Raw genomic sequence first — 27,994 nt, 5'->3', positions numbered from 1 at the left:
TGCCAAATCGACAACTATAATAAAAGCCCCTTCACCGTCATCTTCGCTCACATTTCCTCAATTTGATCTCCAGCCATCGAAGCTGCACACGGGTCATTCCATCCGCCTGACTGCGGCGGCAGCACCCACTCCTCGCCGTTGATGTACGACGCGCCCATGAACCGAGCAGCCTCGCATCGCCCCAGCTGCTTCGCATACGCCGCCCTCATCGCGGAGCCGGCGCCTGGTCCCGTGCACTCGTACTCCCCGAAGTACACCCACCTGCAAACTGCTCGATAAAATGCCAACGAGAGAGAGAGAGAGAGCAAATTCATGCAATTGCAGAGGAGGACCACCGACTGGTCTCTCGACGGATCGTTCCAGTCGTTCCACCCTTCCGGAGCTACGATGCCGGGCAGGTACGTCCGGGAGAAGACGGCGGTGGAGTAAGCTCCCCAAGCGCGCCCCAGCCAGATCCTGCCGCTGCCCTCCACGCTGCAGTTCACGAACGAGAACCCCGTGTCCTCCTCCATCGACGCCCTCCCCTGCGCCGTTATGCATCCCGTGATCCCTCCCTCGTCGGCCGGCGCTTGCTTCGCGATGGAATTGATCGTGCAGTCCTGCAACGAGAACTGATCATATACGAGAGAAACAGGAAGCAGATTCGAGTTATTTCTTCGTGATTAATTGTTTACCTCGTACAAGGATTTGGCGTTGCCGAAAATGAAGTCGATCGAGCCTTCGATGAAGCAGCCTCGAAAGTAATGTCTGCCGCGCTCATCGAGCAGCGTGTCTTGCGCGCCGTAGAATCCACAGCCGTAGAACGCCGCCTGGTCTCCGGCGATCCTGAGCGCCACCGCTTGCGCTCCGACGTCTCCCGGCAGTGCCGGAGGAGCAGCATTCTGCTGATAATGAGATCGTACGTAAATTAACTTGAAAAATTGGATACAAATCAATTCGATTCGGCTTGCCTGAAAACTGATGTCGTAGGCGATGAAATTGAAAGCGAAGATCGAAACAGAGGCGCTGTAAATCGTTCCGCCGGTGGAATTGGCAGTGTCGTTCCATGAAATGGCCGTGTTCAAGTAGCCTTGCCTTGCATGGTGATGTTCGTCTTGTTCGCCCACACCACCACTTTCTCCCTGCCTCAAATTGATCTCTGTCATAATCAAAAATTTAGTTTTTTCAAAGAATTTAGAAAATTAAAACCACCTGTAGATGCCGGCGTCGACGATGATAAGCGTCCGGCTCAGGCTAAACTCCGGCACAGCGTCCACTGCCATCTGCACGCTACTGAAATCTGCACACCCCTGCTGATCCACGGTGAGCACCAGCGTCACGTTCTGCTCGGAAGCGATTGGCGACGCCCACCTGGAACTATCACACCACCCTGTCTTCGGCCGCCTCCGGTGGTGACTTCGATGGCGGTGGCGGCCGCTCCGCCATAGGAGTGACGGGCTCAGCGCATTGCTGGCGGTGTTGGCGCTAGGAAGTACCAGTAGGCCGTGAGGGAGAACGTGGTTGAGGTGGAGGAGAATGGAGACGAGGGCGACGGCGACCGCTGAGGTCCAAAAGAAGAACGGCTTCATAATTGGAGTACTCATGACGGTGGTAGCTTTGACGCCGTCGGCGATGAAGCTACAATATATTTATTCGCCTACTAGCTCAGGGGAATCGTAAAGGGGAAGCAAAGTGAGCTCCGGTGGAGGTTGGAGACTGCCAGTGGCACAGTGATGATGAAGCTCTAGAAGATCTCTTTTCCTTTGGGTGTAATCCATGACTTAAGCAGAAAAAGATCGAGTCCTAGATAATATTATGGAATTGTTTTTCTCTGAAATTCTTCGATGATAACTTACCTTCGGAATAATCCTTATTCTACCTACTCAATGGCTGTATCAACTCAAAATTGTTCCTTAAATTAAACACTGATCAGTGGAGTTTGAATATCTTGCAAGGCAAAATTATGAAGTTGTATGGATTGGAGGATTTAGGGTTTATTCTGCAGAGATGATGTTGCTTCTGAAAATGGAAGGACAGAAGTTGTTTCTTCAGAGTGCAGGATGAGAGAAGCTTGCAGTGATGTGATGATGCGAGCAGATGCTCTGTAGATGGAAGAAAAGGAGAGTTTTTTATTTTTCAGAAATATTGTTTAATGCTTTCTGTTGGGATTCTTGCATCTTCAGAAATTTGATTTTGGGGCACCCAAGTTTAAGAATTCTCAAAAAGCACACTTAATTTATATTTTTACCTTAACTATTGACTTTTACTCTTTTATTTTTTTATATCTTCTCTTATTTACATACAACATTTACATTTAATAATTACCCGCCCTGTTTTCCTCTGTCTGCTCTTTTCCCTAAAATTGAAATTAATCTGTTTAAACGACACTTCTTTATTGTTATTTATAATTTATAATTTATAATTTTAATAAAAATTTTAAAAAATATATATAAAATAAAATTAATAAAATATTAAAAATATTTTTCTACTTTTTAATATCTTCTATTTTTAATATCTAATTATAAAAGAATAATAAAATAAAATTAATAAAACTGATTTTATTAATAAAATAAAAAAATCAAATAAAAATTACTTTGAGATTGATGTTTAGAAATCAACATCATATCCTAAATATCAATATCATTATCATTATGGTATTGATTTTCGAATACTAGCACCATAGTGGAGTGTTATGAAAGTTTCAAATTATTTTAAATATTATTATGAGAGTCTTAAAAAAAATAAATGAGGGCATATTTGGAATAAGATTCATCTAATAAATTCATAGGAGTTAGAATAAATCTGATCAAAACTTCTAGGTCTATCAATAAATTTTAACCAAAATCCATTGATGAATCTAGGAGACTCGGATTTATAAAAACTTAAAATGAGACGGAAGACGTGAATGTGTAGAAAGGAGATATGGTGAGAAATTTTGGTCCGAAGTCTCTTACACGATTCATTATCAAATCTTATGTTTGATTGATGAGAATGAAATTAAAATTTTGGAATGAAACCCAAAAATTTGAGTATTAATGAAACTCACCTTCCTCCTTAGGTTTTGATGGGAATAAGAATTAAGTTTTGGATGAAAATACCCTTAATATATTTGTTCAAAATTTCTTTTATATCACTTTCTCTTTATCTAATTATATTTTCTCTCTCTTCATTCTACTATCATACTTTCTCTCTCATCATACTTTCTCTCTCCTCAATCTCTCCCATCTTACACTCTCTCTCATCACACTTTCTCTTTCTTTATTCTTTCTTATCACATTTTTTCTCTCATCATCTTTTGTCTTCATGGTTTCTCTCCCATCACATTATCTTCATCATTTTTTCTCATCACACTTTCTCTCTTCTCAATTTCTCTTATCACACACTCTCTCCTCATTTTCTCTCATCATACTTTCTCTCTCTTTATTCTCTCTCATCACACTTTCTCTCTCATCATATTTTCTCTCTTATCCTCTCTCATCATACTCTCTTTCCTCTTTTTCTCTCATCACACTTTCCCTCTCTTCATTTTTTCCATGATATTTTCTTTCTCATTATACTTTCTCTCTCATTATATTTTTCTCTCACATTCAACTTTCTCTCACATCTATTTTTTCTCTTATTTTTCTTAAAGGTTAAAAAAAAAATAGTTTATTCCGATAGACAATATTCAATTAACCAAACATTATTTTTAAGAATGATATCCATACTCATGTCTATTCCCATTTCATAATACTATGATTCTCATTCTTATTCTAATTTCTAGGAAAGAACCAAACGTCACATTTTACACTTTAATTTTTTTTAATCTTCTCTTATTTACATACAACAGTTACATTGAATAATCGTCCGCCCTTTTTCCTCTCTTATCTTCTCTAAAATTGAAATTAATATGTTTAAACGACACTTGTTTATTGTTATTTATAATTTTAATTTTAAAATTTTAATAAAATATATATATATATATAAGAAAATTAATAAAATATTTTTTCTACTTTTAAATATCTTCTATTTTTAATATCTAATTATAAAAGAATAATAAAATAAAAAAATATTTTTATTAATAAAATAAAAAAATCAAATAAAAATTACTTTGATATTGATCTTCAAAAATCAACACCATATCTTAAATATTAATATCATTGCGGTGTTGATTTTCAAATACCAACACCATAGTGTTATGAAAGTTTCAAATCATTTTGAATATTATTGTGAGAGCCTTAAAAAAGTAAATGAGGGTATATTTGGAATCATATTCACCTAATAAACCCATAGGAGTTGGAATAACTCTGATCAAAGCTCTCTAGATCTATCAATGAATTTTGACCAAAATCCATTGATGGACCTAGGAGACTCGGATTTATGAAAACTTAAAATGAGATGGAAGAGATTGTTGGTGATTGGTGGCTAGCTTGAAGGGGGGTTGGATAGACGACACCCCCAAATCCTTTCTTCTCCTACAAGTTAGTGCGCAAGCGGAAATACAAACAAACAAGTAGAAAGACCTAAGAAAGGAAATGCAAACCTCTAACACGTTCGTTTACGTGGTTCGGAGATAACTTGCTCCTACTCCACGGCGTGTTCATAAGGTGAACGATCCCTCAATCCGTCGGTGGATTAGTCCCCGACAAACTCCGGCTAGCTCAACCTCCTTGTGGGTGGAGAAACCTCACCACAACTTCAACCAAGACCTCTTGGCACACAAAGATCTCTTGAGCACAAAAGACTTCTAATTAAACTTTAACCAAGTCTAATTTCGTCAGGGATAACCAAGCTTCCAAGCCTTGGTTATATAGGCCGCAGGTTGAAAACTCCGCCTACCAGTCGATTGGCAAAACATGCAGTCAACTGCCCTCTATGAAAATTCGACCGTTACATCCCAACAGCTCGATACCAGTCGACTGTTAAAACTAGCAGTCGACTGCTCTACACTAACCGAGCGAACAAAAATATTTTATTCGCTACCAGTCGACTGAACCAGTCGACTGCACCAGTCGACTGAACCAGTCGACTGCACCAGTCGACTGGTGAAATCAGCAGTCGACTGGTACTTGAGTACATTCTCTTAGCACTCAGACCCTCACCCTTACGACTCACTTGACGCTTCTTTGCAGTCTTGATCTCTTCCCTTACTTCCTTTGACTCTCGTCCCTCGGATGCATACAAGCCCGCGGCTCGTCCCCAATGCCATCCTTCACGTATACCTCGAAGTCGTTTCCCTCGGCGCTTGTCCTCGCTGTCTTGTCCAGGGTCCCTCGGATGCATACAAGCCTGCAGCTCGTCCCCAATGTCATCCTTCATCGGACCCGAAGCCATCAACCTGAGTCACATGTGTATCCTGCAGTCCTGCACAACTCAAGTACACATATCAAATACAAAGGTGAACCTAACTTAAAACCTTTGCCCAAACACCAAAACACATGGTCCCATGGACCATTGGGATTGCTTCAATAATCTCCCCCTTTTTGATGTTTGTCAATACGTTTAAGTTAGGAAAAACATAATAGCAAATAAACATGCTAAAACAAATGGACTTACGTTGCCAAGGCTACACACTTGGACTTACACCGCCGAATGAACTTACGATGCCAAAGTTATACACTTGGACTTACAACGCCGAATCAATGCACCATGCATTGGAACCTATCCCAAGGCTCCCCCTACACCTATGCTCCCCATTGAGCTAGGATTTTCCCACAGGGCTTTTTAAGAACCTATCACAAGGCTCCCCCTACACCTATGCTCCCCATTGAGCTAGGATTTTCCCACAGGGCTTTTTAAGAACCTATCACAAGGCTCCCCCTACACCTATGCTCCCCATTGAGCTAGGATTTTCCCACAGGGCTTTTTAAGAACATATCCCAAGGCTCCCCCTACGCAAAGATATTTTCAGGTTTTCCCAACTAAACCTTACTTCTCCCCCTTTGCCTAACATCCAAAAAGCTTTCCAACAATATCCCAATTGTTGAAAACTTATCATCCAACTGACCCTAAAATCATGTATTCATCCTCCATGGATCTTATACACCTCAACGAGTTGACCCGGTCACAATCCAGTGCCGAAAATACTTTCAGACTAGTATCAGTCGGCTGTCCCAGTCGACTGCCCTTATCGAAACAGCACACAAAACCATTCTATGCTCGATTTTCACTGTTACCAGTCAACTGGTAACTGTACCAGTCGGCTGGTACGTTGTTTCAGCCCTTTTCAACATTCTGAACCCAATTACAGAAATGCGCCAATAATTCCACCGATATCCAAAAATTTCCAAATTTTATGGAGAGATCTGTTTTACCCATGTCTACTTGGGAAAAATATATTCAAAAATGTATCTATCACCAATCTCAAGATTGACACAAACCCCAAAACTAGCTAAATGGTTCAATTGAACCTTGACCTAAATTCCTAGTTTTGACTTCCTCTTGATGTATTTGCCCACAATGCATCCCTAGCATTGGTTTATATGACATCTATATATCCAAAACCAATTATCATGCTATATGACCCCAAAGTCATATTCTTAAGCATGAAACACATCTCATTTGTGCCAATTCCCTAGGTTTGAGACTCAAGTCCGTCTCTAAACCACTTGGCACATTCCATGACCCAACCTAGACTCCCAAGTAGTACCCACTTGAGATCCATTTTCCATGGGTCTCAACTTGACTCTTAGAGCTCCCCCTAGGGCTCTTAACCTTAGCCACCTCTCTAGGTGACTCATCTACAATGGCTAGGACACATCGGTACACCTACGGTGACACTTGGCCTACAAACCTAACCTTTTTAACCTTGGACTCCTTGTCCTTGGTTAAATTAACCTTACCTTTAAATGACTTTCTCTTGCCATTTATTGGCTTCTCCTTGCTATAGTCAAATGCAACCATATCATAAGGCTTTTCCTTAGCATTGGAGACATTAGATCGGTATCCCAAACCCGATCTATCATTGTTGGGTCTTTGGCTACCCAACACCATGCACAAATCGTTAGATCCAACATTGAATCTCTAGGGTTTTCTCCAAACGATCAAGCTTTGCCTTCAAAGCTTGATTTTCCCTTTCTAGGTTCCTAAACCTAGAATCAACATGTCCACAATGGACATTCCTAAACCTACCCTTTCTAGGCATATGCTCCCCTTCTTGGGATTAATGCCTTGGGTCTCCTTAGGTCTACCATTTCTAGAGTTATCATGAATTGATTTCCTAGGGTTATGATCCACATTTACCCTACTCCTATCATGATATTTAAAACCAAAATTATGCATGGGTAAATAATAGTAATTATTTTTTGCATGCATGGAGGAATTTGAATTTGACTTCAAATTTAAATTAGGGTTTACCTTACCCTTACTTTTGGAGCTCCCCCTTGACATGAGCCTCTATTCTTCCTCCACTTCTTCTCCTCCTTCTTCAAATGCGCCAATTTTTTTATTTCTTTCTTCCTTGTGCATTTGGTGTGGTAATGACCCCGCTCACCACACGTGAAGCACACTATGTGTAATTTCTTCTCCTTCTTCTTCCTACAACTCAAATTAGATTCTAAAGAATTTGATTTGAGTTTAGGAGATACCTCTTGTTGGAGTGTATACTTAAAAGTTTAGCTTTTGTACACATTTATTTTGAAATAAAGAATCACATTGGTCAAATGTTTACATTTATTTGTTAAATGTAATTGTTCAATTAATTTATATAGTAGATAACATGGAGTGTGGAGTCACACTTAGAAGATCATGTTGTCGGTTCTCTATAAATTATAAACAGTTGCTCACGACTAAAATGGAAAGGAACAAACCATCAGAATAGACGTAGTGTAATTAAGTATTAGTTTATCTTGATTAATAAATTACACTAATATACGTTAAGTGTATTGAGTAGGATCATTTAGGTAAGTTCTTTTTGTACTGACTTAGTAAAAGAACTATACCTTAGTTATTATGGAAGTGTGTGCTCTTAATCATAATATAATAACAAGCATGTATATTTAATATTTATTTCTTTGACTTATCAAAGGGTGAGGTTTAGCTCGATAAATCAATATGCCCGATAAGTTGAGAAATGATATTACTTATAGTATGTGTTGTTGATTATAGAAGGAATCTGTGTCCTAGTTATCTAGGTTGAGAATGTCCCCAAGAGGAGCTCATAAGGATTGCCATGTTAAACCCTGCAGGTGGACCTAGTCCAACATGACAATAAAGTTGAGTGGTACTACTCTTGGAGCTAGATATTAATTAAATGAGTTGTCAGTAACTCACTTAATTAGTGGACATTCGTAATCTTAAACACAGGGAGACTAACACACTCATGATAAGAAGGAGCCCATAATGTAATTTGGGATTGGTGCGGTAGTGCGGTAATAACTCTCTAGTGGAATGAGTTATTATCGATGAACTTGAGTTGTGTGTTCGGGGCGAGCACGGGATACTCAAGCTCATCAGAAGGTCAAAACCAATTTCTCCTCTAGATCCCTGTTGTAGCCTCAATAAAGCCTCAAGTCCATCCAAAGAAAAGTCTATCTTGGTGTCCAAGAAAGGGCCGGTTCATTGCTTGGTGACCAAGCAATGGCCGGCCACATATTCTCTAGAAATGGTTGGCCCTTGTCGTGGGCAAGGGGGCCGGTCGCAATATTTAAATTAGGAAGGTTGTTTTTGAATTTTTAAATTTCCTCAGATATTTACAATTTGTAAAAAGAGAGATTTTAAAAATTTATAAAATTTTCCTAATTTAAATTAGGCCACAAGGTTTTAAAAGAGAGTTGTAAAATTTATAAAACTTTCTTTTAAAAAGAAATATTATTAGAGATGTTTTAAATTTTAAAACTTGGTTTTAAATTTTAAAACTTTCCTTTTAATATCCACATTAGAAAAAAAGAGAGAGTTTGTAACATTTTATTAGAAGTTTTCTTCTTTTAAAATTTTATAAAAAAAAAATTTCTTTCTTTCCCTTTTAATAAGTGGCCGGCCACCTTGCTTGGTGCCCAAGCAAGGGGCCGGTCAAATAATTAAACATCAACAAATAGTTGTTTAATTAATAAATCAATCTAGGATTGATTAATTAAAAGGAAAGAAAAAGAAAAAAAGGAAATAGGAATGAGTCTAATTTTTTATAAAACTCTTTCCATAATTTTCCGTTGGGAAACTAATATAAAAAGGGGGGAAGGGGAGGCCTTGAAAAACATAACAATTGATATTGTGTTGTTGGAGATCATCAAGTGGCTGGCCCCTCTCCCTCTCTTCCCTTTGCTCTCTTTTACTCCTTTGTGGTGGTGGTGGCTGAATTCTAGAGAAGGAGGAGTCGGGTGGTGTTCGTCTTGGAGGATCGTCGCCCACACGACGTCCAAGAGGAGGCGAGGGATACGGCAGAAAATCTCGAGGTTTTTTGCATACAAGGAAGAGGTATAACTAGTATTTAATTTTCGCATCATACTAGTTAATTTTTCTTTGTATAAATACTAAATACAAGAGGCATTCGATTCTTGTTTTACGAATTTAATTTCGATGTTGTGTTCTTTTTCTTTTTTCCTTGTGATTTGATTGTTCCTTTTGGTTAACCTAGAGTTATATAAGGAAATTAAATATTAACTTTCCTTAAAAGGCTTTGTCTAGTCGGTGGTGGTTGCTCCCATATCCAAGAAGACTAAGTGCCTCACCATGCAGTACTGGAAGCCAATTTTAGAAACTAATATTTAATTGAATTTATAACCTAGGTGATTTGGATCAAACGTATTAAGTTCCGCAGGAGACCCAAATCTAAACCTAAAAGAACATATAAGTTAAACTTGGAATCAAACGTGTTAAGTTCCGCAGGAGATACAAGTTTAACTTAAAAGAACACATGGTAGCTAGGAAAGGTTCAGATCACGTATAAAATTTTTGTACAGTGGAGTCATTGGGTTTTCCGAGTAGCAACCAACACCTCTTTCTTACTCAATGAGCATCTACTCTTGTAGTGTCCCTTTTCATTGCACCGGAAGTATACAATGTGGTCCTTTGACATTGCTTCGGTGGAGGTGCTTGCTAGGTTGACCACTTCCAAGACCTCTTCTTCTTCTTCACTTGTCTTGGAATTTTCTTCAATTCTTGAGGATGTAGATGATATCTCATCTTCCTTTTCCTCCTCGAATGTTGAGCGTGACTCAACTTCCATTTGCTCCTCCTCAACTTGAGCAATTAAACTCATCTCCTTGGGTTCTTCTTCTTTTTGTGTAAGTTTAGGTTCTTCCCATAGAACCATCTTCACCTTGCTCCACAAATCGTGGACGTTCTTATATTCACCTACACCACTTATCACATTAGACGGCAATATATCTATTAAGATTGATATTACCTTTGAGTTTACTTCCGAACGTGATGTTTGCTCTTCCGTCCAATGTCGTGGTCGGAGTCTGTTTCCCTTCTTATCTCTTGGGACTTCAAACGGGCCCTTGATCACCATCTTAGTGTCCCAATCCATGTCGAAGAAGACTTCCATCTTCATCATCCAAAATGTGATGCCCCCAAGGCTTCCTTCTTCAAACTTTGGAGGTTCAATCAAGCCGGTCATCTTCTTGTAGTTGCTCTTCTCGGCGGTTAGTCCGGTGAAGTGCGAACCTCGCTCTGATACCACTTGTTGGTGATCGGTGGCCAACTTGAAGGAGGAGTTGGATAGATGACACCCCCAAATCCTTTCTTCTCCTACAAGTTAGTGCGCAAGCGGAAATACAAACAAGCAAGTAGAAAGACTAAAACTAAGAAAGGAAATCCAAACCGCTAACACGTTAGTTTATGTGGTTCAGAGATAACTTGCTCCCACTCCACGGTGTGTCCGTAAGGTGGGCGATCCCTCAATCCGTCGGTGGATTAGTCTCCGGCAAACTCCGGCTAGCTCAACCTCCTTGTGGGTGGAGAAACCTCACCATAACTTCAACCAAGACCTCTTGGCACACAAAGATCTCTTGAGCATAAAAGACTTCTAATTAGATTTTAACCAAGTCTAATTTCATCAGGGATAACCAAGCTTCCAAGCCTTGGTTATATAGGTCGCGGGTTGAAAACCCCGCCTACCAGTCGACTGCCAAAATATGCAATTGACTGCCCTCTGTGAAAATTCGACCATTACATCCCAACAGCTCGATACCAGTCGACTGCTAAAACTAGCAGTCGATTGCTCCACACTGACCGAGCAAACATAAATATTCTGTTTGTTACCAGTCGACTGAACCAATCGACTACACCAGTCCTCATGGTTTTGTTTTTAGGCTCTAGGCCTCATACCAATGGAGATATCTTTCCCTTATAAATCCATGATCTTTCCCATGTATTTTCAATGTGGGACTTTGTTTGTAAACCTTGCAACCCAACAATCTCTCTTCAAATGAAGGACCGATCCTTGACCCACCAGGTCTTCCTGCCCCTTGGTCCACCCGACCTACTAAGACTTCCTTGCCTAGCCGCAACTAGGACTTCCTGCCTAATGTCTGATCCTCTTGATCCAGACATGGGAGCCTCCACTTCCTTTGTTCGAGGTCAATATTCTACTCACATGGCTCAATATGACCATAGCTCTTGTGCGCAGTCGATGGTTAGACCTTCTGGCAGTCCGGACTCTGATACCAATTGTTAGGACCAAAAGGGATTTAGATATCTCCATTATGATATGATATTGCCCACTTTTGGCCTAAGACCTCATGGTTTTATTTTTGGGTTCTACCCAAAAGGTCTCATACTAATGGAGATATCTTTCCCTTATAAACCCATGATATTTCCCATGTATTTTCAATGTGGGACTTTGTTTGTAACCTTGCAACCCAACATAAAGAACCAGCGGCTCGAAAACATCATGAAACTCCCTTTTCTAGGGTTTCTCCTGGGCTAAAAACAATGGCTCCCAATCGATTACAGATCAACCATTCAAAACATGTAAAATGACTCTTTTTCGCTCGTCCAATTAATTGGTAAGTCATATCAATTGATTATCAGCTTCTAATTGATTGACCCAATTAATTTGGAAGCTTTTTGTTTTACAAAAAGTACTTCAATCGATTAGCCTAATCGATTGAACCCTACTAAATCGATTGCCACAATTGATTCTAGCACCTTCTGTGATATAACAAGAAATTGGTCAATCGATTAGTCTTAAGCCAATCGATTCTGGAACATATTGTGCACCTAAATAAGGCCTTCAATTGATTGCACCAATCGATTGATCGATTGTCCAACCCTAATCTCTAATCCGAGTTTAGGGTTCCTTTGCCCAACACTAAAGTCAGCTGTGACTCATTGGGCATTATATTGCTTAGCATCTAGTCAACCTGGACCTGCCAGGGCTTCTTCGCTAAGTGTTCGATTCTCCTTGACCCACTTGGACTTTCCTTTGTCAACTTCCTATTGGACTTCCGATCACCAATTGTTTAGTCACCCTTTGCCCCACTTGAACTTTTTCTTTACAACCTTTATGTTAGACTTTTCCTTATCTAACCTTCAATTAGGACTAGTCACTTGATAGAATTCTCACCTACCTAACCTCCTATTAGGACTTCTCATTGTCTAACCTTCAATTAGGACTTTCCTTTACCTAATCTCAGTTAGGACTTTCTAGTGTCTAATCTCCAGTTAGGGCTTTTCCTTGCCTAACATCATTTACGACTTATCCTTTCCTAACATTTAGTTAGGACTAGTCACTCGATAGACTTCTCACTTTTAGTTAGAACTTTTTATTACCGAATCTCTAGTTAAGGTTAGTCACTCGGTAGATTCTCACCTTTGTCTAACTTTTAATTAGGACTTCCCAAGTCAAGTATCTGGTCCTCCTTTGACCTACTTGACTTCTCTCTTACATATTATGAGTCAATCTGAACCTAGTCATCTTAGTCAACCTTGACCTGAGGTCGGTTGCACTAATATTAAATTGATTGATTAATGATTGAATAAAGGTCATTATTGTCTTTGCCCACTTGGCTTGAAATGCTAGTAGTCATCCATTAATGGTTGGCCATTTCATGGCCTGCTTTACTCATTTGGGCAATCTACTTGAATTAAGTACAATTTAGACCCTAGATTAAGTACAACCCTAGGGCATGCGTGTTCATAACATTCACAATTGTGATTCTATTTAAATCAATTTTCATGCCACAAAACTCCCAATATGGAACTAAACTTTCATACCAGTTGAAATCTATTTTCCATTCACATTTCCAATAGAAGTACATTCTGTTATAGCCAAAAGAATTCATATATCTATATAATGGTAGGATATTGTTCACTTTGGGTCTAAGTTCTCATAGATTTATTTTTTGGTTCTATTCAAAAGGTCTCTTATCAATTGACATATCTTTATAATAGTATGATATCTTTCCATGAATTTTTAACATGGGACTTTGATTGTATTCTAAACACATTCTTGGTCTAAATTTTCCTAATGTACAATCTACCTAGTACTTTGCTCACTTTTCATGACCTTTGTCGGTAGTATAGGGAAACGCTCCTTTCACCACCAACATGACCCATTCTTGTTGTTACAGACTAGAGAAGGCAACAAGACAAATTGATTGCTTCTAGATCCCAACTAGAAGCAATTGCCCTCGCAAGGTGATATGAAATGAGCACAATATAGAAGTTAAATCATTTCTAACTCACCCTTCTTGATTGAGATCTATCTTCTAGGTGGTAAGAAAATTGCTAAACGAGCTTCCAAAATCAAAGATAACATCTTTTTAGTATTTGAACAAAGATAGAGGATGATTAGTGATATGCTCACTTTTTTTCCAATGCCAACATAATCATCAAAAAATCTTTTATATTAAAGCTCCAACTACAATATCCAAGTGCCTAGGATGACCTAACAAAACATTTGGGTCAACCAACTTTGATCTGTCAACCAATCTAGGTCAAACCCATAAAACTATATAGGTCAACCCAATTTCCCATGAGTAAGCATATGCTTGTGTAAGTCAACTTTGTTGGAAAGTGACTCATGCCTTAAGATTGAGCTTGACTATGTTATTTTGATGTGTCGACCATATTATTATTAGATATTTTTCTTTAAGAAAATTATGGGTATATTAATCTTCAATGTTGAGATCCAACAGTTGGACCCGATTAGTCATCTCGACGATGAGTCAATAACTCTAACCGGCGAAGCTCGGTATGGCGATATGGACTTTGTCTCATTTATACTCTCGGCATCCCCTTTCGGTTATCGAAGTACTCTTTCGGGTAAGAAACATACCCTTTTTGGTATCGTCGCTACCAACGTAATCTCGTCGGTCGTCAAGTTATCCCTTCGGATATCAACACAACCCCTTTGGGTAAACTTGTCCCTAAGGATAAGAGTATTAAGGTCGATGTGAAGGCTAGACCTTCTTTCCTTAAAATGATATTGCCCCACCCAGGTACTTATGGTTTATCAGTAATCGTCTCTCAAGATACAACAACTTGTGTCTTGAAATAGGAGTACTTCAAATTTTGAGCCTTGTCGAACTTTTTGAAGCCTTGAAACTCTTAAGAGAGGAGAGAGAGAAGAGAACCCAAGAGGAAAATTCACAACTTGAGACTTGAGTGTATTGAGTGAAAGGAATGATGTTTATTTTATAGGGATGAAGGGTTACTCCCAAGAGATGAAAGGTTTCTTCCAAAAGGTGAAAAGAAATGGGATGTGTTTTTTCCCTTAAACCTTTTCACTTAAACCTTTTCATTATGATTAATTAATTTAACTAATTAATATGATTGACTATTTACTTAATCTATTGTAAATATTAATTAATCAATTAATTAATATCACAATGATTAATCATTTAATCAATCAATAAATTAATTAATGAAATTAATTATAATTTCATATCCCTCAATGGTTCCACATACTCGAGTTAGCATTCATCCATGAATCCAACTTATATATGAATCAAACTTTCATCCGATCATATTGGACCAACTCTTTATCAAACATTAATTTTTCATTCACTCGAGAAATTGGTTTATGATGGTTTACTCACGAAATAATCGTCTTATCCCTATTGATAACCAAATGAATTTTTCAACAATCCCTCACATGAATAGAAATCATGAATAAGTTTCAAGTCTCAAACAAGAGTTTCAGCGGAAGACTATTGCATTAGGAAAGGTAACTTGTGGCTTTGAACCTTAGCTTCCATAGTGGAATATGATCAGATTTACTTAGTTGCCTAATGAACTATGTCTTGAATTGTTTAGCCATTGGTGTAAACCAAAACAATTATATCCACACAATAGCCCCTAAGCTTTTACCAATTCTCTATCGTGTCCGTTTTGGCCATGAACAAAGCTTGGGATTCATAAGTATTTCATTGAAGTGGCCTGTCTTCACATTTATATAGGTGATCTCCTATTAAGAGTATCCTGCAATACCCTATTATACCCTTTATGGTATAATATAGGAATCATTAAGAACTTTTGTTCATCCTTTACTCATTTCATAGGTTGCACCTTTTGTCTCCAAGAATGAGTTGGAGTAATTACTCCTAGGTGCCTCGAATCTTGTAGCTTAGTTGTCCCTTTTGAACCATGATCTTGGGACCTCCAGTCAACATGGTTGGATTACCACTACTCGATTTAAATGTGTTGATGCAGGATGCACCAGAATCAAACATGAGTTTTGATGTTGTCAAAGGTTCAAGTTAAGTCTTGTTGTGATCTAACAAGTTAACCAAGTGTGCAAGATGTTTACTCAATAGAGAATGTCTTAGTTGGAGGCTAGGCAGGAAAGACTTAGCAGATCGAGGAAGCTAGGAAGAAAGACCAAATGGATCGAGAGGATTTGACACTTGGCAGAGAAACTCAATAGGTTTGGAGGACCGTAGATCAAGGGAAAGTCATGGGTGGTCGATCCAATGCTAAGCGATAAAGTCCAAACATGCCTGGAGGACCATGTTTGGTAGGTAGGTTGAGGTAAGCAACTGCATGAGCGATGGCGAGATTGTGTTCCTGAAAGGAACAACCTAAGGTCGTTGATCCAACTGAAGAAACTGGGAAGGTTTCCAAGTTGAGATCAAGACAATTATACTGTCTAATAATACTCATGCATCATATATATTATTACTATGCTAATCTCTATTTTGCAAGAGTATACTGTCTAACACTATTTTGCAGGTTTGGCCTGATCGGTCGATCGAACAAAAGGATCGGTCAACTGAACGAGGCTAACTCAGAGCAGATACAAGTTTAGACCAAAGCAGAGCAAAGTTTGATCAAGCCATGATTGGTCGACCAAACAAAAGGATCGGACGACCGAACTTTGATGATGTGGCATAGATCAGTTCGAGCCAAAGCAAAGAAGGAAGATTGCCTGATCGATCGACTGAACCAGGGGATTGGTCAATCGAACAATAAAAATATTAATGGCGCATTAATGAAGAATCTCGACGAACGGGGAAAGCTCACCGTTCGATCGACTGAACAGAGTGATCGGTCGACCGAATCATTAAGCATCATTTATGCTTGAGGATCATATCTCAGCGAAGAAGGAAGGGAGAGGGTCGGTCGACCGAACCCAGGGATCGGTTGACCGAACAATGTCGATTCTTATAAAAGCGGAGCTCGAGGTCTGAGGAAGTAACGAAGTTGTCTGTACACATTTACTTTAAAGCTTGCATTGTACTTATTTACTAGTAAGATAGTAAGCTGTTACTATCTTACTCATTTCATTGTACGCACTGCTTCTTTCCGAGGTTTTCAAAAAGAAGAGTTTTAGTGAATTGCCTAACGGTGCGATCAAGGATCGCAGGTCTTGAAGTAGGAGTCGACGTAGGTTCCGAACTAAGTAACCGAAACAAGCTTAGTCTTTATTTTCCACTCTGTTACTTTATTTTAAATAAAGAAAAGAGTTTTTAAAAGAGTGATATTCCCCCCCCCCCCCCCTCTATTGCATTCTTTCTATCCTACAAAATGTTGAGTTTTAGACTCATTTCCCTAGACATGCAGTATAATTGATCTCTTCGTAGGCCTAGCGGATCAGCACAATTCTCCATATTCAATGGATATTTTATCACTAAAGATCTATTGCTTTAATAATATTAAGTCATTTCAAAACTTACCATTTTATACTAGTGTCATTCTCATAATGTCTTAGATATCATAATGTATCATATATATCGGCACAGTGACTTACTCCCACATTAGAAGGTTTGTGACCTTTCAATGCCTTATAGAGATTTTTCATTTCTATCTCACTAAGGCTTACGGTTTACTGAGAGGATAATTTCTCCCATAATTTTTAAGATAAACCCAAAACCTATCAACATACCTTTTATAATTTCCTCAATGTTTAAGCCACTATTGTTGAATTGAGGTGAATGTGATATAGTCAATTATTGGAATGTTGCTCTTCCTTGAGAAACATTCCTTGAGCAATATCCTACATTCTCTCCCTCAATCACCATGGATGATCTTGCTTAGTTAATTTTTGTAACCATATTTTTAGTATTTTATAAAATACTTCAAGGGCCTCAATCTTTCTTAAAAGCAAGTCTCCATAACTCCAATCTTCTGATTTCATCGAGTTAAAATTGTAGTTGTCTAATCAGGATGATGATCACGATTCCACTTATTGTAAAAAAAAGTGCTCAATCTAGAAAGTATGCATCACTTGGTCTTCCAATTTCACTCAACTAAGCTATGATCATCTAATTGCAGTGTTGACCAGGATTGTATTACTCTTAGAGAGATATTCAACTCAAGAAGCATCTTGGTCTTCCAATCTCATCTAGCCAAAGCTGCGATCGTTTGATTAGAGTGTCGACCAGGATTGTATTACTCTTCAAGAGATACTCAACTCAAGAAGTATACATCCCTTGGTTTTCCAATCTCATTGAGCCAAAGTGTAGTCATCTCATTGAAGTACTGACTAGGATTGTACTACTCTTCGAGAAATACTCGACTCAAGAAGTATACATCCCTTGGTCTTCTAATCTCATCGAGCTAAAGCTACGGTCATTTGATTGGAGTGCTGACCAGAATTATATTACTCTTTGAGAGATACTCGACTCAAGAAGTATATATCCCTTGGTCTTTCAATCTCATTAAGCCAAAGCTGCAGACATTTGATTAGACTGTTGACCAAGATTGTGTTACTTTTTGAGAGATACTCGACTCAAGAAGTATACATCCCTTGGTCTTCCAATCTTATAGAGACAAAGTTGTGATTGTCTAATTGGAGTACTGACCAAGATTGTATTACTCTTCTAGAGATACTCGACTCAAGAAGTATACATCCCTTCGTCTTCCAATCTTATCGAGCCATAGTTGTAGTCGTTTGATTGGAGTGTTGACTATAATTGCATTTATTCATCGTGAGACACTTGACTCGATTTTTAGTCATTTGCAACATATGTAATGTAATCCTTCTAACTCATCTATTTTAACCTCCACTTAGGTCTTATTGAGTTAGACTCAAGTCTAGCTTTTTACTAAGTGGGCTTAATCTTCTATCTGAAGATCTTCATTAGCCCTCTTTCTGAATAGTTTAAACTCACTATCCTCAACTTTGTGACTTTAGTCAAATGACCCCCTAACAAATCCTTGACCATCATTATCCTCATGGTATAATTTTGTTGTCCATCCTTTTAAGGCATGATTTTCACATAGGAAAATTCTATTCTTCCTTGCGAGCATAACTCTCACATTACTTGAGATTCACTTTTAGATGTGCTAGGACATCTTTTGATAGTAATCTTAAAAGATACATTTTCTTCAAGTAATACAATATCTTTTACTGTCATCACTTGAAGATAATTACGGAGAATTTCTCCAATTTCTCTCTAGTAGGAATGGGACCCACGGTCACCATAATCGCTAGTATTGTCTTAAGATTGTTGGATATTTTTCTTAAGAAATTATATTGATCTTCGGTGTTAAAATTCAACAGTTGGGCCCAATTAGTCATCTCGACGATGATTCGATGACTCTAACCGGTGGAGCTCTATATGGCGATGTAGACCTTGTCCTATTTATACTCTCGACATTCCCTTTCGGTTATCGAAGTACCCATTATATTTGGGTAAGAGACATACTCTTCTTGGTATCATTGCTACCGACCTAATTTTGTCCATCGTCAAGTTATCCCTTCGGATATCAATACAACCCCTTTGGGTAAACTTATCCCTAAGGATAAGAGTATTAAAGTCGAGGTGAAGGCTAGACCTTCTTTCCTTAATATGATATTGCCCCGCCCAGATGCTTACGATTTATTAGCAATCGTCTCCCAAGATACAACGACTTACGTCTTAAAATAGGTGCACTTCAAATTTCAAGCCCTGTCGAACTCTTCGAAGCCTTGAAACTCTTGAGAGAGGAGAGAGAGAAGAGAACCCAAGAGGAGAATTCACAACTTGAGAATTGAGTATATTGAGTGGAAGGAATGAGATTTATTTTTTAGGGGTGAAGGGTTACTCTCAAGAGGTAAAAGGATATGGGATGTGTCTTTTCCCTTAAACCTTTTCATTTAAACCTTTTCATTATGATTAATTAATTTAATTGATTAATATGATTAATTATTTTACTTAATCTATTGTAAATATTAATTAATCAACTAATTAATATCACAATGATTAATCTTTTAATCAATCAATAAAAGTAAGTATAATTTCATACCCCTTAATGGTTCAACATACTTGAGTTAACGTTCATCTATGAATTTAACTCGTATGCGAATCAAATTTTCGTCCGGATCAACTCTTCGTTAGACATTAATTTCTCATTCACTCGAAAAATTAATTTACGATGATCTACTCGCGAAATAGTCATCTTATCCCTATTAATCACCAAACCAATTTTCCAATAATTATTTAAGTCCGTTTGTTTTGTATTTTTGATATATGAATCATTGTTATCATGGAGATGGCGTGCTTGAGAGTTGGATCAAGTGGATGTGGTGATCTTGAAGATCGTATACTTAATGACTCAAGAGATTATAGACTTAATGAAAACGAGTTGTGGATGTGGTGATTATCAACTCAAGGAGTTCGATGGACTCAAAATTTGAAGGCTTGGATTGAGATTTTACTTGGATTGAATTAATATACTTGGATATCAAGGAGGAGCTCAAAGAACTAACTAAAGTGTGGGTGTAATTGTATCCAAGCACACTATCTTTGACATGTTAAGGTAACTACCATCAAGGGATATTGATTATTTCTACATTGCAAGCACACCAACTCTTAGAGAGGATACTAGAGGGGCATCTAGTTAGCCCCCGGGGCAATGGTTAAGCAGTCAATCACTTTAGCAGTTAATCAGGTATCTAAGGTTTGAATTCTAGTTATAGTGCACTGTAAGATATTTTTTTTCTAGTGGGATGATAAACCAAAGAATGTTGGTCGCTCCTGACGGACAACTACGAGTACTTTTCAATCTATCCTGATGGTCAATGGAAAACTTCCATGGAACTAGGTCTGTCACCTCCATGATTAATTGGTTCGACGAGCTAGATACATGATTTAATAAAAAAAAAGCATCCAATTTCTATATTAGGGCTTGATGGAATCCTTCTTCACCCGTTTGGATACCTCCTCTCCTTCCTCATAGACAACGGTGATGGTTGCCCTCCAATGAATCCGCTCCTAGAGTTATATGGATCAAGGCAGTCAGAGGTTGGCATTGCCGGTGTTGCCCCTGTCAAGTTAGCGATGGCCTAAAAGGAGGAAGGCTCTTGTGTGTGAGCGAGTGTTTAAGAGAAAAACAGAGAAGATTAGCCTCTGTGTGTGAGAAAAAAACTCATACCTACACTTACATGGAACCTTATATAATCGTGGATAGCGCCGTCAATTTGGGTTGGGCCCATTGGATTGACCCACCCCATTAAACAATTTAAGTCAGTTGGATTAAAAGTTTATCAACTCATTTTAAGATGGATCTAGGTCGACTGGCCTGCCCGAGCCTTCGACCATGTGGGTCGACCCTCAGTGGGCTCAAGTTGACCCGTGGGTTGAGAATTTTTTTTTCTTCTAAAATTTAAGGCTAAAGTGGAAAACTTAATGAGCTTGTGAGCTTAATCTGTCTAATCCGCATTCAAATTTAAAATTTTCAACATTTTCTATATACTTTTTAATTTTTAGTGGGCTCGTAAGCTTAACCCACCTAATCCACAACCCAAACATAAAAAACTTCAACCTTTTATTTTTTATTTTTATTTTTGGTGGGCTCATGGGTTGACCCATCTAACCTGCAACGTGCCTTAGGTTGTGTTGGGTTGGAAGCCTACCAAAATGACGGGCTGACCTACTCTGCCCCACCATATGATGGTTTGGTGAGTCAGCCCGCCCCACCATGGGTTGCCCTGTTTGATCGCACTAGCCGTGGAAGTGGGAGGTTCACGTAGATCGTCACATGAGCCCTAAACGAGCTAAGTGGTTGATCGCATGAGCGAGACACCACCCATCGACCAACCACATGAGTGGTCGTTGCGCTAGGGGTGACAACCGTCTATCCATACTATTGGTAATGTCTGGTCGGTAACCTAATGTCGCTTTCCAGGTGGGTAGCCTTGTTGGGGTTGATTTTACATAAGGAATTGCCAGAGGCTGGTGTTCGAGGGAGCCCGCTCAAGATCCCTCATTATCCTATAACTTCTATGGCCACTGGGTAGAGAAGGTCAAGGCTTGATGGGCCTTTATTGTTGTGAGGGACATCGATTGAGTATATAAGGTTTTGATAGGATGATGATCCGGCTGAGTTCACCCAGACCGCATTAGGGCCAAAAACACTTGGCCCAATAAGTTCATCAAAGGTAATAGTCATCAAAGAGTACCTAGACATGTGTATTATTAAAGGACTTGCCAATGACAAATTGAGTTTGTCATATACCTACAACTAGGTACAACCCTTATCTATACGGCCCAATATTGAGTTTTGTCTCTCTAGGAAGGTAGTGAAGTTTCTTTAGGATGAAATTTGCAAAGTTATTAGAGTGAAAACTAAGATTCGTGAATGCCCTAATGCTAGTAGTACCTTCTATGAATAATAGATTGGTCTAGTATATTAATGCCTTTGTTTAGACTTAGGGGGCAATATTAATGTAGCACAGTCTACTCATGACATATGTGTGGCATCAAGTTGTTGAGAAGTGCCCAATTTGGCGAAGGGTGCATAAGGTTCTAAATCAAAGTTATTGAGAAGTTAACTCAAATGTTCATGGATTGAAGCTCTCATAATTTCTCTAATGTAATCATAACCAAGTATATCAGTTTAGCATTTACTGTTTAGACTTTAGGGTTTAGGAATAAAATGTTGACAATTAATGTTTAGTGTTTAAGCCTTTTAAAGTAAAACTATTGATCATCTTAGACACCCCACAAAAAAAAGGGTTTTGTATAGTAAAAAAGTTGAGTAATAAATAGTTGTTGTAGGTCCAAATTGATCACTGAAGGAGTGGCTTGTCACTTTTCTGGTGGAATAGTAAGTGTCGGCAGATCTATTTGCCGACCAAGAAATCAAAAGTCAATTTGCATATAGATAAAATTCTTCCTCATCCTTTGTTTTTTTTTTCTCTTTTCTTTCCTTTCCATTCCTTTCCATTTTTTTAAAAGTTATCACGTTTGGTGTGCTTGTCGTTGCATGGTTTGCACCTCGTTCTCCATCCATCATCGCATCCAAGTCTTACTTGTCATGTCCATCATTTGTGTGTGTTTCGTGGCTTGTTATCGCACCTATTATCGTGCTAATGTTGTAAATGAATCAAACATTTTGTTTAGTAATCTAAGTGTTAGATTTCGCACAATTAACCCTAAGAGTAGATGATGTTTTCTTTAATCTTCAGAATATTCATCTCTTTGAAAATTTAAACTTAGTTCTTTTATAATTCCTCTAAGTGTTTTACCACTATACAATAAGTAATCATACATCAAAATTTATTTATATTTATTTAATATATTAAAAAAATCTATAAATTTTAGATATCATTAATATTTTATGAAAATAAATGTCGGTGAGTTCGATAACACGTTAAGTTAAATTTGAGTTTGATAAATTTTTCATTTAACAATATTGAATGAGCTAAATAAGAAAATAAATAGATTGAACACATTCTCCTCATAATCAGAACTCTCCTCTCCGCTCCGCCCAAGTAAACAGATCCTAAGAGTTGCCAGCTTCCACGCGCTTTTGCCACAGACAAATCTATATATTATTATTATTATTGGGGGCAAAACTGTCATTTTCAAGTCAAAATAAATACCATATATATCACAAAATAGGAATCTTGACAAAAACACATTGGGAGAGTGGGGCTCACGAGTCACGAGCCCATGTTGCACCACAGGACGAGCTGGACAAAACCATGTCATGTCATTACAATTATGATGATCAAATTCATCTTCTAATTCACATAAAACCTTTAAACTAAAATGCTTACTATCGGTATACCGTAAGAAATCAAAAAAAGAAGAGAGGAGTATTGGTACGACCTCCGTGAGCTCACGAGAATGGAACTTGTGAAGCCACCTGTGTAGTTGCTACGAGTTTGCAACGGTGTTAGTGCATTCATCACAAACTCATAAGGAGGTTACGAGCTAGCAATAGCCTAATCACAACCTCATGAGAAAGCAACCTAGCCAAGAGCTAGCGACTAGGTGGCCTTTATGAGCTTGTGGCAAGACCGCTCAAGTTTGATTCTATTCATCTAATATAAAGATAAATAGAACAATTTTCAATTTTTCCTCTCAATGATTAAGGTTATATGTCAAATTGAACTTAGTTATCTTGATATTTTTTTATAAATTTTCAATTAATGTTTGTATTTGTTTAGGTGTTCTTTAATTGTTTAAAACTTTTATGTTCATGAATATTGTTCATAAATATTAATGAGATCAACACATATATATTTAAATTTATTCATTTAATTAATTTTATGTATATTAAACGAATACAAATTAATTCTTATCAAAGTGACAAAAGGCGAATACGCTTGTCCTCAGCGCCTCCGACAATCCGTTCCAGGACCAACACAGAGGAGGTAAATCATGGGTGACTACTAGCCTTGGAAATAGTGATTAGCATATAAGGGAAGTATTTACCTCAGCTATGCCGAGATTTGAACGTCAGATCTCATGGTGGCAATACCTCATGTATTAGTCTCTAGACCATCCCGAGGGGACCAAATCAATTCTTATTAAGGTGGCACAAGGCGAATACGCTTGCTTCCAGCGCAACCGTCAATCCGTCCCAGAGTCAATACGAAGGAGGTACCCGAGGGGACCAAATCAATTCTTATTAAGGTGGCACAAGGCGAATACGCTCACCCCAACACCTCTGTCAACCCATCACAGGGTCAACACGGAGGAGGTAAATCACATGCGGCTATTAACCTTCGGAATAGTGACTAACACATAAGGGAGGTATTTACTTCGAATTTATCAAGATTTGAATCACAGATCTCATGATGATAACACCTTGTATACTAACCACTAGACCGTCCCAAGAAGACAAATCAATTCTTATCCAGCTAAATATCATAATTACTCATGAACGTTTGATTTATTTACAATCTACCAATGACACACCGAAGGATACGAACTTACAACCAGCTCACGAGAAAGTAACCTGGCAAAGATCTCCGAGGGAGGCCATGAGCTCGCGGCTAGTTCTAACATGCCAGACCTAATTTAAATAAGTTTAATTACATTCATCTCAACTTTAACTTCCACCTCTCTCAACTTCCCTTCCTTCCCCCAACGGCTCTCTCTCTCTCTCATCTCAGTTCATCTCATCTGCTTCTCCTTCTTCTTCGTCGTCACCTTCTCACTGCATGCACGACATTTGATGCAACCCTCCAACGGCTACCTGCTCACAGGGCTTCGATGGATCTTCAACGAATCCAGCCCCTGGCTCTCTGGATCCCCTGGCCCACCCACGAGATCTAAATTGGAGCAAAATAGCTGTTGGGTCAAACGAGTCAGACCTCAATCATTGGCCTGCTCATAAATTGGGCGACTCGACTCCTCCTCCTCCTCCTCCTCCTCCTCAAACTCACAGCACTGTTAAAAATGGTGGTGAGGGAGGTGTAGGCTGTGTAGAAGCACCGCTGCTGCTGCTCCATTTCTACCCTCCATCCATTAACTCCATTGTCCCCCACCAGAGCTCGAACCTTGCTATTTATTGCGTCTGCATCACGTTGTGTTACTGCCTTAGCATTTCCTCTTCATGGATCTCCTTCCTCTTCTTCTTCTTCTTCTTCTTCATCTGGTGGTGCATTGCAGCACTGCTCAGCCTTCCCCTGGCTACTTCCCCAGCTACCGGTACCGGCCGCTCAGGGGCTTCTACCGCGGGTTCAACAACCTGTGGGGCCCGGAGCACCAGATCGTCGCCGGAGACCAGCGTTCCGTCACCATTTGGCTCGACAGCCACTCAGGTTGCTGGTTGGTTCCTTCCCGTGCCTGAATCATTGTCTGAAGCATCAATGCCTCATTCTCTGCTTTCGCAGGGAGCGGATTCAAATCCATCAAGCCGTTTCGAAACGGATATTTCAGCGCGTCGATCAAGCTTCAGCCTGGGTACACCGCCGGAGTGAACACCGCCTTCTACGTGAGAATCTTTGCTCTGTTTCAGTCAGAATGCTCAGTTTCAGGTTTAAAAAAGACGCGATTTTGGGGACTTTCAGCTCTCGAACAACCAAGCGCATCCCGGATTTCACGACGAGGTGGACATCGAGTTCCTGGGGACGACGCCCGGGAAGCCGTACACGTTGCAGACGAACGTGTACGTGAGAGGAAGCGGCGACGGCACGGTCATCGGCAGGGAGATGAAGTTCCACCTCTGGTTCGATCCCACGGCCGGCTTCCACCACTACGCCATTCTCTGGAATCCAAATGAGATCGTGTAAGTGGCCTCCATTCCTGCGATCTGTTTTTCTTGATCGAGCCAACTAAATGCGGCGGCGGCGGCGGCGCAGGTTCTTCGTCGACGACGTACCCATCCGGCGGTACCCGCGGAGGAACGCCGGCACGTACCCGATGAGGCCGATGTGGCTGTACGGATCCATCTGGGACGCGTCCTCGTGGGCCACGGAGGACGGCAAGTACAAGGCGGACTACCGGTACCAGCCGTTCGTGGCGCGGTTCACACGGTTCACCCTCCACGGCTGCTCAGCCTTCGCGCCGCCGGGCTGCCTCCCAGTTCCGCCGTCGGGGAGCGGCGCCGCCGGGCTCAGCCCGCGCCAGAACGCGGCGATGCAGTGGGCTCAGAAGAACTACATGGTCTACAACTACTGCAGCGATCCAAAGAGAGATCGTTCCTTCATCCCTGAATGCCGATCCTGAAAAAGAAGGATGTAATTAACTATTATTATTATTATTATCATCCGCCATTGTCAGCTTCTTCAAGCTGTAAGCGATGGAGAAAATAAAAAAGGAGAGAAATTCAAAGGTAAAGTAAGAAAAGTGCAGAGTAATAGAGTATAATGTTAGGGTTCCTGTTGTCTTCTTCTTCTGTTGTCATTTCTCAGTGTCTGACTGTTGGCTTGGTGCTCCAATCTAAATATTCTACCGTATCAGAGAATGAAAAAGGATGGAAGCTTTTTGATCGATGAATGTTTTTTTTTACCTGATAGAAAAATCACTTTGGAAATACTTCCAAACCGTTCAAATTGTAGGTTCACATTCGGTTCAAGATTATTTCCGGGATCAGGTCTAGCTGAAAACTGTTGTGTCCTCTTTACACATGATGATAAAAGATGAATACTAATTACTAGACCGTCCTAAAAGAACTTTGTCTTAGCTAAAGAGGAGCGACATGTTCCTTCTCTGACGAGGTCCCTGACTTCTTGTGTGCATCCAGTGATTGTAATTGCAGTGTGTTGTTCTTCGGCGATCTTCTACGTGAATCTTTTTCAGATGTTCTGTGGGGTTTTTTCGATGGATTGGAGCTAAAGCAATTGCAACTACCGAATGACTTTGCCCTATCGTTAATTTGCAAATTTTAATTCGATCAGTTAATTCTGTCACGAATTGATGCTTACTTGTTGTGGCAAAAGGTGAATACGTTCGCCCCTAGCACCTCCGTCAACCCGTCCCAAGGTCAACACCGAGGAAATAAATCACGGGTGACTACTAGTCTTTGGAATAGTGATTAGAACATAAGAGAGGTATTTACCTCGGCTTTGCCGAGATTCGAACCTCAGACCTCATTGTGGCAACACCTCATGCGCTAGCCACTAGACTCGTCCGAGGGGACGAATTGATGCTTACTTGTAGTGCAATAACAAGTTGATAGAAATCGGTGTCCTATCTTATAGTAAATCGGATAAAAGTAGTATTGCAAACGAATCAAACAAATCAAATTTTATGATGCTAAAATTTATTTGATAAGATAATCGAGTCAAGTTAAACCGAACCTAACCTTATTTTTAGATGGGGTGAGCGAAAATTCATTAACGGAAGAGGAAGGGAGGAGAAGACAGGGAAAAGGAGAAGAAATAAAGTATTTATATTCTCCTTGTTTGAAAGGGAGGGAAGGTTCATTAACGTAACATGTGTTACCATATTTGGGAGAAAGTGAGAGTAATGAAAGTTAAATATATAAAGTAACAAAATTACCCTTACTTTTATTAAAAACTTAGTGTTCAAGAACCTAATGCATTTTGCATACATTTATTAGTTAAGAATTATGCATTCAAACATTTGTAGCTCATTTGTTAAAGTCGGCGTCGAAATCAGTGTCGATGTCAAAGTCCGTGTCGGCATCGACATCAAAGTTGGCGTCGACATCAAAATCGACGTCGACGTCGACAAAGTGCGAGCATTAGCCGGTGCGAGTCGAGCAGTGTGAGTATTTTTCATCACGACGCAAAGAATATCTAAAAGAATGATTTTTGGAATTAATATAATAAAACATGTATAAAATTGGAACATAATTTTTTTAAATTTTCCTTACCCTTCCTTACACCCCAAATGGGAGGGTAAGAAATTCTTTCGTTTCATAGGTAAGGAAGATTAAAGCTTTACCCTTCCTTACCTTCCTTTCCGTAGCTCATTTCCTCCCAAATAAGGTTTCAAGTTTCTCCTCCTCTTCTTTACCCTTCCCT

General features: G+C 39.4%; 3 protein-coding genes across 4 annotated transcripts; 1 reads left to right on the top strand and 2 right to left on the bottom strand.

Annotated features, from left to right (window-relative positions):
- Positions 1 to 1,416, bottom strand: LOC122034828 (probable pectinesterase 15). 2 transcript variants are annotated; one of them, XM_042594183.1, is made up of 3 exons: positions 675 to 1,416; positions 340 to 599; positions 1 to 261 (listed from the first exon to the last, which is right to left on the bottom strand). In XM_042594183.1, the coding sequence occupies exons 1-3, from the start codon at positions 1,143 to 1,145 to the stop codon at positions 48 to 50; spliced, it is 945 nt and encodes a 314-aa protein (XP_042450117.1). In that variant the 5' UTR covers positions 1,146 to 1,416; the 3' UTR covers positions 1 to 47. The 2 variants fall into 2 exon arrangements, with proteins under 2 accessions (XP_042450117.1, XP_042450116.1); XM_042594182.1 differs by having other exon boundaries at positions 1 to 599; positions 675 to 1,411.
- Positions 1,182 to 25,012, bottom strand: LOC122033791 (probable pectinesterase 15). The gene is made up of 3 exons (XM_042592950.1): positions 24,947 to 25,012; positions 24,757 to 24,851; positions 1,182 to 1,617 (listed from the first exon to the last, which is right to left on the bottom strand). Exons 1-3 carry the CDS (start codon positions 25,010 to 25,012, stop codon positions 1,182 to 1,184), a joined length of 597 nt encoding a protein of 198 aa, XP_042448884.1.
- On the top strand, positions 24,945 to 26,497 carry LOC122035220 (probable xyloglucan endotransglucosylase/hydrolase protein 32). Its single transcript, XM_042594635.1, has 4 exons — positions 24,945 to 25,324; positions 25,397 to 25,497; positions 25,574 to 25,791; positions 25,865 to 26,497. Exons 1-4 carry the CDS (start codon positions 25,117 to 25,119, stop codon positions 26,229 to 26,231), a joined length of 894 nt encoding a protein of 297 aa, XP_042450569.1. The 5' UTR covers positions 24,945 to 25,116; the 3' UTR covers positions 26,232 to 26,497.
- Positions 26,498 to 27,994: the final 1,497 nt, after the last annotated feature.

The sequence above is a fragment of the Zingiber officinale genome, chromosome 11B, assembly GCF_018446385.1.
Source record: "Zingiber officinale cultivar Zhangliang chromosome 11B, Zo_v1.1, whole genome shotgun sequence".
Classification (NCBI taxonomy): Eukaryota; Viridiplantae; Streptophyta; class Magnoliopsida; order Zingiberales; family Zingiberaceae; genus Zingiber; species Zingiber officinale.
Note: the sequence above shows the minus strand (reverse complement) of the source record. Positions and strands in the feature narration are given on the sequence as shown.